This window comes from Neodiprion lecontei, chromosome 5 (assembly GCF_021901455.1).
Source record: "Neodiprion lecontei isolate iyNeoLeco1 chromosome 5, iyNeoLeco1.1, whole genome shotgun sequence".
Lineage (NCBI taxonomy): Eukaryota > Metazoa > Arthropoda > Insecta > Hymenoptera > Diprionidae > Neodiprion > Neodiprion lecontei.
The window spans coordinates 23,212,264-23,223,781 of NC_060264.1; the positions used below are offsets into that span (position 1 = coordinate 23,212,264).

General features: G+C 43.0%; 3 protein-coding genes and 1 long non-coding RNA gene across 7 annotated transcripts; 2 read left to right on the forward strand and 2 right to left on the reverse strand.

Annotated features, from left to right (window-relative positions):
• Window positions 1-236: 236 nt before the first annotated feature.
• LOC107224118 lies at window positions 237-2,480 on the reverse strand. Its single transcript, XM_015664052.2, has 4 exons — window positions 2,057-2,480; window positions 1,875-1,979; window positions 701-940; window positions 237-599 (listed from the first exon to the last, which is right to left on the reverse strand). Exons 1-4 carry the CDS (start codon window positions 2,313-2,315, stop codon window positions 340-342), a joined length of 864 nt encoding a protein of 287 aa, XP_015519538.1. The 5' UTR covers window positions 2,316-2,480; the 3' UTR covers window positions 237-339.
• On the forward strand, window positions 819-3,827 carry LOC124294752. The gene is made up of 2 exons (XR_006904685.1): window positions 819-907; window positions 3,545-3,827. It is a non-coding gene; the product is annotated as an uncharacterized LOC124294752 (long non-coding RNA).
• LOC107224120 (adenylate kinase isoenzyme 1) lies at window positions 2,682-5,205 on the reverse strand. Of its 3 annotated transcripts, none has more exons than XM_046741683.1 (5): window positions 5,069-5,205; window positions 3,605-3,835; window positions 3,298-3,417; window positions 3,025-3,210; window positions 2,682-2,915 (listed from the first exon to the last, which is right to left on the reverse strand). In XM_046741683.1, the coding sequence occupies exons 2-5, from the start codon at window positions 3,791-3,793 to the stop codon at window positions 2,841-2,843; spliced, it is 570 nt and encodes a 189-aa protein (XP_046597639.1). In that variant the 5' UTR covers window positions 3,794-3,835; window positions 5,069-5,205; the 3' UTR covers window positions 2,682-2,840. The 3 variants fall into 3 exon arrangements, with proteins under 3 accessions (XP_046597639.1, XP_046597640.1, XP_015519539.1); XM_046741684.1 differs by lacking the exon at window positions 5,069-5,205 and adding an exon at window positions 4,250-4,450; XM_015664053.2 differs by lacking the exon at window positions 5,069-5,205 and adding an exon at window positions 4,250-4,383 and having other exon boundaries at window positions 3,605-3,850.
• LOC107224136 (pre-mRNA-splicing factor syf1 homolog) lies at window positions 5,132-9,269 on the forward strand. 2 transcript variants are annotated; one of them, XM_046741682.1, is made up of 16 exons: window positions 5,132-5,273; window positions 5,362-5,467; window positions 5,548-5,696; window positions 5,753-6,074; window positions 6,158-6,457; window positions 6,533-6,680; window positions 6,753-6,904; window positions 6,976-7,196; window positions 7,279-7,441; window positions 7,526-7,639; window positions 7,729-7,891; window positions 7,989-8,098; window positions 8,172-8,375; window positions 8,466-8,700; window positions 8,780-8,935; window positions 9,021-9,269. In XM_046741682.1, the coding sequence occupies exons 2-16, from the start codon at window positions 5,426-5,428 to the stop codon at window positions 9,098-9,100; spliced, it is 2,559 nt and encodes an 852-aa protein (XP_046597638.1). In that variant the 5' UTR covers window positions 5,132-5,273; window positions 5,362-5,425; the 3' UTR covers window positions 9,101-9,269. The 2 variants fall into 2 exon arrangements, with proteins under 2 accessions (XP_046597638.1, XP_015519566.1); XM_015664080.2 differs by lacking the exon at window positions 5,132-5,273 and having other exon boundaries at window positions 5,289-5,467.
• The last annotated feature ends 2,249 nt before the right edge of the window (window positions 9,270-11,518 follow it).

The window sequence follows — 11,518 nt, forward strand, 5'->3', positions numbered from 1 at the left end:
GATCCATTATACCTAAGCATATAATAAAAATGGTCGAAATAAAGTATCTGTTATTGGTTCAACAAAGATATTGAAGGAACAAGCCGCATTAAAGAGTAGAGATATTAAATTTAAAAAAATTGTAATTAGTATATGAATTGAAACGAATTTCTCTTGGAAATTGTTGTAATTAAAGAAACTAAAAAAAAAAAATCGATAGATTGTAAAACATAGCGAAAAGTAATATCGATTTAGGTGAGCATAGAAGCACTACGATTTATTGAACTTTAAAATATAAATATATAAAATTAACTTATGACATTATATCATTGTTGAATAAACCCAATTAATATAGTATAATTACTTGTGGGCTGTATCATTCCTTGCAGACTGACCGACTTGCTTTCTCATACTCCCTGTACCTGAGAGACTGCCGCAGGCTATAGATGGTGACAATTTCTGCGGTGAAGCTGAGGGCAGTATTTCGCAGAGGGATGGCAAAGAGGCATAGCACGATACCACTCTCCACGCTCGGTCCTTGCCCAGAGCAACACATCCTCGTTTCGAGTGTGGCTCCCGCTGTGCCCATCCCCGAAAATCGAAGCAGTCCAGAAGCTCATCTGCAGAGATTTCTTTTCAAGACTGAGCGACCCTTTTTTTTTATTTATTTCTTCAACCTTATATCCAGTCGAGTATATCGATCATTGCAATATTATTATACCAAACTCGTTCTTCCAGAGCCGCTCTTTGCCTTGACTGCTGAGTCCTACAAACGCTGTGCTGATGTTCCCGGTCATCAACGTAGCTAGGAGATCTGTGCGAACAGCACTGACCACATGCGCCAATTTTCCACCCCAAGCTGCGCACTTCTCGCGAGCTGTGCTGTAGTTTGATGGGGTATCTGCGAGCCTGAACACTCCTAATGTTGGTAGGCAGCTTGCTTTTATTCCATGTCCATATGCTATTCCCAGTTTGCAACATACAGGCAGTTGAGGGGCACCGAATCGCACTATTCTGGTCTTTCATTTTAGTTTATTTGTCAGGTGGAACTAGCAATAGTTGTGAGTTCACCAATTTTTACTGGTACTTGTAAAGATCTTAATTTTGATTTCGCTTTAGTTTCCTGTGAGATGCTCGAGTATATATTTCTTTCAAGTCATTATATATAACGACGAATCTGAATTGGGTATTTGATAATTGGTGGACTTAACCCTGCAGCATGTTTTCATAAGCGCAAATGTGGCGTTCCATGCCAAATCAACCTGCAATCTCTGCTTCCTAACCGATTTGATTTTTTATTGCATTTCTTGGTATAAAGGAAATACCCAACAATTCATTATAGACTTTTTATCTGCTAGTTTTGACTACATGAAGTCCTTAATATATTGACTACATGTTATTTTTCAAACTTATTTCTTTTTTCCAAAATTTGTTTCAATAAAATTATTCGAAATGTACAAAATTGCAAGAAATGCTAAGAATTCATTTCATCTGGAGAATATTATTAGATAATTAGGTAAGGGTCACCCTGGTGAAAATGATTTCTACGATTTTCTGCGATTTTTTAGGGAAATTGGGACATTTTGGACAATTTCGCACAAAAAATTGTTTTCGTACAAAATTGTAAACATGCAGTTTTTCATAAAAACTTGTAGATTTTCTGAAAATGTGTATTTTTTCAGTAAAGAATCCACAAGCTACTACAATTTTTAAAGAAAATTAAAAATTCTTTCCGATAAACTACGCATACTTACAGTTTTGTACGAAATAATACGAAATGTTCCAATTTCTGTAAAAATCTGTAGCAGTAGAAATTTTGATCAAGGTAAGCGTTGATTGAATTGGCGTAGAATGCCTTGATGAAGCCCTTTATTCATCTGCAATGTTATTCTCACCCACGTTGCCGCCGTACGCGCTATAGTATTCGAATCTCGAATCCTTGACAAAACTGGTCGATTGAGGATGCAGTTCCATCGGGCATTCCAAAGCGATGCAATTATCTGATGATTATAAATGATATACGAATTGAACAGCCGCGGTGTAATTTAATTCAGGCAGAATTATTATATTAGCTGACCGCTGATCGTGATGTTTGAGGCATATTTCTTCGGACGAAAGTTGAACGCCAAAGCCTTTTTAGAAACGGCAAATTCTTTGCAGCTTTTCAGGTCCTCTAAATTACGTCTCGATATCGGTGTTGCGGTCGACCGCGTACATCGTTTCGTCAAGGCGTAAACCGGGTCTTTGCGAAATGAAATCTGCGAGCACTGAGCATTCGCCGGAGTCCAGCTCACCCGGCTCGCGACGACGAGCACCAGGACCATCCAGAGCACCATGCCTGACTCAAATTATAGCAACTAAATTTGCCTGAATCGTTTCGTTATACTCGACCCTTGATATATTTACAGTTGACGCTGATTTTTCACGACATTAGCGGTTGCGGATACGCAACTACGGTCGCAGACAATGCAGTGTTCAATTTACTCGTCATTGTCATGTGGATGCGTAATTAAATGGCTGCACATCCTGGCTGTGGACATTGAACGGTAGACAATGTCACCTGATAATGACAGACTCGTGTTCATTATCATCGGGTCGGGATGTCAAACTTTAGTGACGCTGCCCAGTGTCCTTGAAAATTGGGCAACCGACGTCTATGATTAATATTGATTTTTATGGATTTTAATGAACAACAATTGAAATTTTCAACTAATCAATATCTTTATTCGTCATTGGGGTGTAATTGTGCGTGAACTAGTTTCGTGATATTACGAAAAATACGTGAATAAATAATTTGCTATAAAATCCTATATTATGTCTATGAGATGATGAAGGGGAAAATTAGGGAACTTTTGCGGATTTTAAACCTTGTTCACGGCATCGATGGCTTTGCTCGCTTCGGCGAAGATGTCCTCGACCGCGCCCTCGGCATTTATCTAGCAGAAAATGTAACGATAAATCATTACAGTTAAATATCGGTGTAAGAATTTATTGCAGCTATGAAACTCCAATGGTCACATGCATTGTACATATGTACATACGTACCTTGACAACCTTGTCCTTGTAATGCTCGACGATCGGCCCGTTCTTCTCGTTGAATACTGCTATGCGTTTCTTGATTGTCTCCTCATTATCGTCGACTCTTCCCGACGAGGCCGCACGACCCAGTAACCTCTTTGTCAAAGTCTCGTTCGCCACGTCGAAGAAGAGCACTAGGTCCACCGGCCCGATCTACGATGGAATAATTAGAGGATTGAGTATATGCGTCGCGGATGCGTTTGGTCAACTGGAAAATATTATGGAAAGCAAAATTCTTACTTCTTTCTCAAATTCAAGCCCTTGGCTAAGTTCCCGTGGGTATCCGTCGATCAGGAACCCCGGGACCTTGTCCTCCTTTCCCTTGTTTATCTTCTCTTTGATCAGTCCGAGGACGACGTCCTGTATAATTGGTGATTAACAAAATAAACCATTGAATACCTTTTTTTTAAAGACATATTTTTGACTTCATATGCAACGTTTCATATTGCAACTAGAACGCGCTAATTTGATTTGATGTTGTCCGAAGACAGACGAGAAGACGAAAGAGAACTCTTTAGGAATTCGGGCCAAATGTCCCGCAACTTACGGATGGTACAAAGAGGCCTTGGGACATGAGCTCTTGGAGTTGGGCGCCCCTTGGACTGCCACTGGCGACTTCGTCCCGAAGAAGATCACCGCTGCTGAGATGAAGGAAGCCGTACTTTGCAACGATTTTCTCGCACTGGGTGCCCTTCCCGCATCCGGGACCGCCGACGACCCACAGTGTAACAGTCATCCTTCTCGATTTTTTGCTAACGTGTGATTCCTGGTTCGGCGCCTAAAAAACCAACAGCTGGGTCAGTAGTCGTGGGTTTCTGAACCACGAGCGGTATAAGAGTAGAGCTGATAACTCGCACAGCTAGGAGAATTTTATTTTTGAATTATACGATCTACTGGCATCCGTCCAATTCCGGCTGTTAGATGATTCGCTTTCGCATGAATTTATACGTTCGACGATCGCACGCGTGTTCTTAATTTATTGAAAAATCCCGAGGCCGGTCAAGTTATGTAACTGAACAAATTGTGTTCGAGCAATTACATTAAAAATTACAGAGCACCGTTGCGAGGCATGATTATTCCGGCTTACAAGCTGATGATTATCATTCTGTGCCCAAATCGGCGCGAGACCTCGCGTTACGCAGGTGCAAATTCGAACGCAACTAACCGACGTACCTCGATTGTTGCACCTTACCTGAGCGTGGTTGATCTTCGTGTTCGCGATCAGCAGATTAGAAGCCTTGTCCCGATAGTCGGCGACGAGAAAAAACGAGATGAACAGCAGCAGCGGAAGGATGCTCCACCAGAATAAACGTATGTCGGCGGCAGCGGTGGCGAGATCGTGGTTTAAATAATTGTGCAAGTTCTTACACGCGGATATACATATAATTATTGCCCTCCCGCGCTAGACAATATCATACAGCGCGCGCGTTACGCAAAGCTGCGTTTATAAATAAGTGCGTTATAGACGCGCGTTCAAGGTTTTGACGAGCTTTTAACATCTCTTCGCTGTTCTATTATACCTATTCGTTCTTGCAAACTGGTGTCATAATGCCAGAATGCATCAGTTTTCTTCGATATACGATAAAGAGGCTTGCAGAAGAGGAAAGCAGCTTTTATCCATATTCTATAAGTTTGAAATACGCACCCTTGTTTATACTGTATGAGTCATCCTCACAGTAGGCATGGTTCATGTAAAGTATACACGCATATTACAGCAAGAGTATAATAATTAAGCGATCAAAATACCAAAGGTGACGCATTTTGACTCCATAATTGCTGTCTGTACTTGTTTAATTGCCATTTTTACTAAGTAATGCGTGAATTATTGGTGATGGACGAATTAAAGTCTTAAAATAATATATAAAAATGAATTTAAGAGGAGCTGAGAGGAATCGATAGTCGGGTGCATGTAGAAGTGTACGTGTATAATCCGCATCTAATTGCAGAGACGATGTAGCTGGTAATTCCATGATAAAACGGAAGAGAAAGTATTCAAAGTGTGTTTGTTTACCTCTACTACTAGAATTATTTTACAAACAGCACGGAAGGTTGGTTTTCGCTGCTTTCATTGCAAGCGAGATATAATTTGGAAGGTGAAACTGTTCAATCCCAATTCCTACGGTTGACATTCGACGATAGGACTGCCGTCCTCTGGTGTCTTTACGGTCACAATAGATTCGGAAACAACTCAACGATTCCCCGTCTGCTCCGTCTGCGTCTGTATCATTTTGGTAGTTTCGGGTTGTTTGACGCGGTATTACTTGCTAAGTTAGGTCGTGCTATACAACGCTATACGTGTTACAGTTATGTCGCATTGTTATTAATTTGAAGAGAATAAAAGCCGGGTCTAGTCATTACTTGAGCAGAGATGATGCAGCGAGAGGATTCTGATGGGAATAGTTACATCTTCGTGAGTATAACCTTTAAATATTTTCGGTAACTAAACCTAACCTCAAAAAACAAATCAGCAACCTTCGTTATCTCTCGCAGAATGAGGAGGATCTGCCTTACGAGGAGGAAATCCTGCGGAATCCTTACTCTGTTAAGCACTGGCAACGCTACATTGATCACTTGAAGAGCACGAAGAGCGTTAACCTCAATATTGTCTATGAACGAGCCTTGAAGGAGCTGCCGGGAAGGTGAGCAAAGAGTTGCTCTATACTTTGAACGATCACTAAATGAAAATATTTTATAGCTACAAGTTATGGTATAACTACTTGCGTCAGAGGGTAAAACAGCTGAAGGGACGCTGCGTGACAGACCCGCTCTACGAGGATGTAAACAATGCTTTTGAACGAGCACTTGTATTCATGCACAAAATGCCTCGAATCTGGATGGACTATTGCACCCTGATGACCGATCAGTGTTACATCACGAGGACCCGTCAGGTATTCGATCGCTCGCTTCGGGCTCTTCCCATCACGCAGCATCATCGTGTCTGGCCACTTTACATTGGCTTCCTCAAGAAACACAATGTATATGAAACAGCTGTACGCGTCTTCAGGAGATATCTGAAGGTGAGTACTCCCCGATCGATTTATTTTCATACTAACATGAAATGGTACTCAAATACTACACGGATTAAGTCACATGGTTGCAGTTAGCTCCAGAAGATGCAGAGGAATACATAGAGTATTTGATATCGACGGGAAGACTGGACGAAGCTGCGGTCAAATTAGCCCAAATCGTAAACCAGGACGACTTTGTGTCAAAGCATGGTAAATCGAACCACCAGCTGTGGAACGAGCTCTGCGACCTTATATCAAAGAATCCTACCAAAATAAAATCCTTGAACGTTGATGCAATAATCAGAGGTGGATTGAGGCGATATACTGATCAGTTGGGTCCACTGTGGAATTCATTGGCTGATTATTACGTTCGTAGTGGCCTTTTTGAGCGCGTAAGTATCTTTTACAATTCGCAAAACAGTGAACGAGATCTTTGTACTTGGACCAAAAGGTTGTTTTTTCCATAGGCCAGAGATATCTACGAAGAAGCAATCCAGACAGTTTCCACTGTCAGGGACTTTACCCAAGTGTTTGATGCGTATGCCCAGTTTGAGGAACTCAGCCTCAGCAAGAGGATGGAGGATGCTGCCAAAAATCCCAATCCAACCGAAGAAGGTAAGTCTTAAATACTTGGCTCATTGACCCAAGTGAGATTATCTATTGTCTACAATTTCTATGATTTTATAGATGACATTGAACTCGAACTTCGATTAGCAAGATTTGAACACCTCATGGAGAGAAGACTGTTGTTGCTGAACAGTGTGCTGCTTAGGCAAAATCCGCACAACGTTCAAGAATGGCACAAACGAGTCATGCTCTATGAGGGGCAACCTCATGAGGTAACCAAAGTCGAAGAAACGTCAACATCTCTGCTTGGTTGATCAAGTCACTAACAGATGAAATTTCTCAGATAATCAACACGTATACAGAGGCTGTTCAAACGGTGTTGCCACAACAGGCAGTTGGCAAGTTGCACACACTGTGGGTTGCGTTTGCCAAATTCTATGAAGAGAATGGACAGATCGCAGATGCCAGAGTTGTTTTCGATAAAGCGACGCACGTCGCATACACGAAGGTTGATGATCTTGCTTCCGTTTGGTGCGAGTGGGCCGAAATGGAGATCAGGCACGAGTAAGTATTGATCATTACAAATAGTTGCAATTCCATTTTAGGAATTTACTGTAATTATGGTGTTCCATTTTCTTGTAATTAGCAATTGCAAAGAGGCCTTGAAGCTTATGCACAAGGCAACCACCATGCCCTCACGCAAAGTTGCGTATCACGACGAGACTGAGACCGTTCAAATGAGATTGTACAAGTCACTTAAAGTCTGGTCCATGTACGCTGATCTCGAGGAGAGCTTTGGTACATTCAAGGTACACCATGTAATATATCTATTGATTGTCAATAAAACTGGTCAACATTGAGTTGCTGATTACAGATGAATTTTCGTCTTTCAGACGTGCAAGGCTGTGTATGACAAGATCATAGATCTCAAAATTGCGACGCCGCAGATCATCATAAACTATGGTCTATTTTTGGAGGAGAATAACTATTTCGAGGAAGCCTTCAGGGTGGATATTTCTTTTTCTCTCAGCATGTAGCAATACACCTTGTATCTACATATCGCGGAATATTCGACGTTTACGCTTTTTTCTTTCAGGCCTACGAAAAGGGTATTGCTCTGTTTAAGTGGCCAAATGTATATGACATATGGAACACGTACCTCACCAAATTCCTGAAAAGATACGAGGGAACGAAATTGGAAAGAACTCGCGATCTGTTTGAACAATGCTTGGAACATTGCCCACCAAAGTATGCGAAGGGTAAGTTTGTTCTAAAATTGAATAGGTATACCAAATTTTACCTAAAGCCTGTCCGTCTTGATTTTAAACGACATTTAAATTCTTTTTGTTTATCAAGCTCTTTATTTGCTGTACGCGAAACTGGAAGAGGAACATGGCTTAGCAAGGCACGCGATGTCCGTATACGAGCGAGCGACTAGCGCTGTTTTACCAGAAGAAAGATTTGAGGTGGGTAACGGTGTTCGAAAGAATAGGTAAAAGTTTGTTGGGCGTAGTTTTTTCAATTTTTCATTCCTTTTAGATGTTCAACATATACATAAAGAAAGCCGCTGATATATACGGAGTGCCGAAGACGCGGCAGATCTATGAAAAGGCGATCGAAGTTCTGAATGAAGAAAATACGCGGGAGATGTGTCTCCGGTTTGCAGAGATGGAAACTAAGCTCGGTGAAGTCGATCGAGCGAGGGCGATTTACGCTCACTGCAGTCAAATATGCGATCCCCGGGTTAGCGAATTGCTTAACTTTATTTTAGTTATCTTTCTCAATGCTCTGTACGAGCAGCAAATAAGTAACACAGTGGTTCTTGTTCCTTAGGTAACGTCTAATTTCTGGCAAGTTTGGAAAGAGTTTGAAGTCCGCCACGGCAATGAGGACACGATGCGGGAAATGCTGCGAATCAAGAGAAGCGTGCAAGCAATGTACAACACCCAAGTAAACATGATGTCAGCACAGATGCTTAACAGTGCGACAAATCTCTCTATCGATGACAGTGCTGGCACCGGTGACGCTATGCGACTTTTGGACAACAAGATACCCTCAACCAGTACAGGTCAGTTTCTGGTTAAGTGTACGAACCTAAAGAAAAATTTGTAAAATGACTCATGTCTAATTATCGTTCCTCCTTCCAGATGCTGCTGCGCAACCCGGATTCAAAGATAATATCAAATTTGTACGAGGAGTAACTGAAGGAGCTGGAAAGTCCGAACGTCAAGTGAACAATCCAGATGAAATAGACATTGACATGGACGACGACAGTGAAGATGAGGAGAAAGAAATTGAAGAGGGTATAGTATTACATCTTCTTGTTCACTAGGAACGAAACTCCTCTTACACGAATATCCCCAGTTTGATGGTGTCTCGTTTTTCTAGATGTACCGGTAGAGAAACAAGCCATTCCATCGAAAGTTTTTGGAAGCCTCAAGGCCACCAAAGAGGACGAGGACGACTAAAGATTTTTCAATACGACATATTTGTTGTCATACGAGCATTCACCACTATGGTTTGATTCGAAGTGGAAAAAAAAACAAGTAAACTATTGTACATGTCGTTCATCTGTTTGGCTCCGAGCATTGCCTTGCACGTGGAGAATTGAAAATAAAATTCTGATTCGCGCCTGTATTGTCCGCCTTACCGTTTCTGTATCAACCTTGCATTTTGGAAAAACTTATGCGTAATAAAATATCAAAATGAAATCCTACAGATCAAGTTACGTTCAACACCCTAATGGACTGCCTGAGTGGTTTGGATCCTAAAATTTAAATCGATTGTATTCCACTACGTTGAAGAATATAAAGACTGTTACCCCTAGGTAAATTTTTGTGACCAGTTTTTGGCGGCCAAGTGAGCCCGGGTGGGCCTGGGACCGTAGAAGGGTTTTGCTCTATCGACTCTATCTAACGGGCTCTCGCCGACATTCCTAGCAACTAAAGTAGTGTCGGTATGGAAGCTTGAGATTGAGTCGGCACAAAGTGAGTACGTAAGACTGTTGACTGCGACTTAGAAATGTTCATCAGCTCGATGATCCCCGTGAGGAGACGCGTAACCGCGTCCACCGCCAACCGCCTCCGACGACCACCGCATCCACCGTCAACCACCCCAAATACCACCGAGCACCTCCAACCGCCGTCAACCACCTCCACCCACCTTCGTCCTCCCCCCCCCCCCCCCCCTCTTCCTGCTCGTACTCGCCCAACCCCCCGACCCACGTCTTCCTCGTCGACCGCCGATCACCTCCAGTTACCGCCAAACACTTCCTGCCCTCTCCAACCTCCGCCTAACCCCGCCTGCCACCTTCAAACACCTCCTACCACCCCCTGCCACCTCCTACTAGCACCTACCGCCCCTGCCACCTCCTGCAACCTCCAACCAGCTCCTACTACCTCCTACCTCCTCCTACCATTCTGAACACCTCCTACTATCCCCTGCGGCCGACGGCGATCTCCGACCACCTTCTAGCGCCCCCTACCACCTCCGACTAGCGCTTACCACCTCCTACCATTTCCGAACACGTCCAACCACCTCTGACCACTTTCGTCCACCTCGTCCACCTCGGCACCGTCCTCCTACTCCTCGCCGTCCATCGACCGCCACGTCGTTATCGTCTTCCTCGACCTCCGCCGATCACCTTCAACCACCGCCAAACACCTCCTACGGTGACTGATGAATAAATAACGACAGTTACCCTAACGCCGTGCCCTAAGGGGCTTTGGTGTGACAACCGAAAATCGTCGTGCGCTTGCGTGGGCGATTTTTTTTTTTTGGTAAGGAGAGAAAGAATGAAGCTTCTCAAAACGTCAAGTGTATTTTAACACACATTTGAAAGGTACAAGCAAATTTGTATCATCCAACTGTCGCAGAACGGCAGCGTTATTAGCAGACCCGTTAAATGAAGAATATATGTCTTTAGTCAAGGGCTGACCATCGAAGGACCTAGTCGCTTGAATCGGCAGGAAAGATAACGTGCATATTTCTTGTGTGTAATGTGAGAACTAAAATCATGATACATCTCGTCATATCATGCATCATACATCATACATCATACATGGTATTAAAGTTCAAAACCATAGTTTGGATGATCGGATTTTCAGAAAGTGACGTCTCCCGAAATTTTTCTTCTCTTGACGTCATCGATCTACAGTAATCAGCTAGTCGAATTCCTCAGTCTGGAAACAACCACGCAGTAGAGCGGACGTATGAAAATCGCGCTCCCCAGATTTCGGGTACCGGGTTCTCTACCTTCTGGATCCTGCGCTCCAAGTCCGCTTCCTGGTGCACGTCGAGTTCCGGGACTAGCGCTCCATAATTTCGGCGCTCCAGGTCCGCTACCTGGTGAAACTCGACCTCAGAGATAAGCGCTCCGACAGCCGGGAAATGACGACGAAAAGATCACCAGTTGAAAAATGTGAAGAACACAGGTTCTGGTTTTTCGCCTGTAACTTTTGACCCGTTGCTCGCAACGTATTGGTACTGCGCTTTATCGATTTCTCTCCCAAAATTACGTCGGAATAGTGCCAGAAAGAATTTATTTCAGCAGTTTTCAAAATCACGAAAATTTTTGCCAAAAATACATAGGGGTTAGCCTTACTTATTTTTTGGGAAAAAAATTTTTGGTCTCAAATTCGATTTGTATGACACTTTACTGCCTGATTGGACCACCAGGAACTCAGAAAACGCAGCAAGAAGTGCGTAGGACCAACAGCAGAGAAACAACGATGGAAAGAGCACCAGCTGAAAAATATCTAAAACACAGGAACTTGTTTTCTGGCTGTAACTTTTGATCCGTTGATCGCTGCCTATTCGGACTGCACTCAATCGATTTCTCTCGCAAAAGTACGTCGGAATAGTGCCAGAAAGAATTTATTCCGGCA

Excerpts from the sequence above, each read along its gene's own strand:
- LOC107224118 (XM_015664052.2), bottom strand. The coding sequence starts at position 2,315 with ATGGTGCTCTGGATGGTCCTGGTGCTCGTCGTCGCGAGCCGGGTGAGC. Across the intron at positions 1,980-2,056 it reads CTCAAACATCACGATCAGCG|ATAATTGCATCGCTTTGGAA; the intron begins GTCAGCTAATAT and ends TATAATCATCAG. Across the intron at positions 600-700 it reads GCTCTGGAAGAACGAGTTTG|ATGAGCTTCTGGACTGCTTC; the intron begins GTATAATAATAT and ends AAATCTCTGCAG.
- LOC107224120 (XM_046741683.1), bottom strand. The coding sequence starts at position 3,793 with ATGACTGTTACACTGTGGGTCGTCGGCGGTCCCGGATGCGGGAAGGGC. Across the intron at positions 3,211-3,297 it reads GGCTTGAATTTGAGAAAGAA|ATCGGGCCGGTGGACCTAGT; the intron begins GTAAGAATTTTG and ends ATTCCATCGTAG. Across the intron at positions 2,916-3,024 it reads ACAAGGACAAGGTTGTCAAG|ATAAATGCCGAGGGCGCGGT; the intron begins GTACGTATGTAC and ends ATTTTCTGCTAG.
- LOC107224136 (XM_046741682.1), top strand. The coding sequence starts at position 5,426 with ATGATGCAGCGAGAGGATTCTGATGGGAATAGTTACATCTTC. Across the intron at positions 6,458-6,532 it reads GTAGTGGCCTTTTTGAGCGC|GCCAGAGATATCTACGAAGA; the intron begins GTAAGTATCTTT and ends TTTTTTCCATAG. Across the intron at positions 8,376-8,465 it reads GTCAAATATGCGATCCCCGG|GTAACGTCTAATTTCTGGCA; the intron begins GTTAGCGAATTG and ends CTTGTTCCTTAG.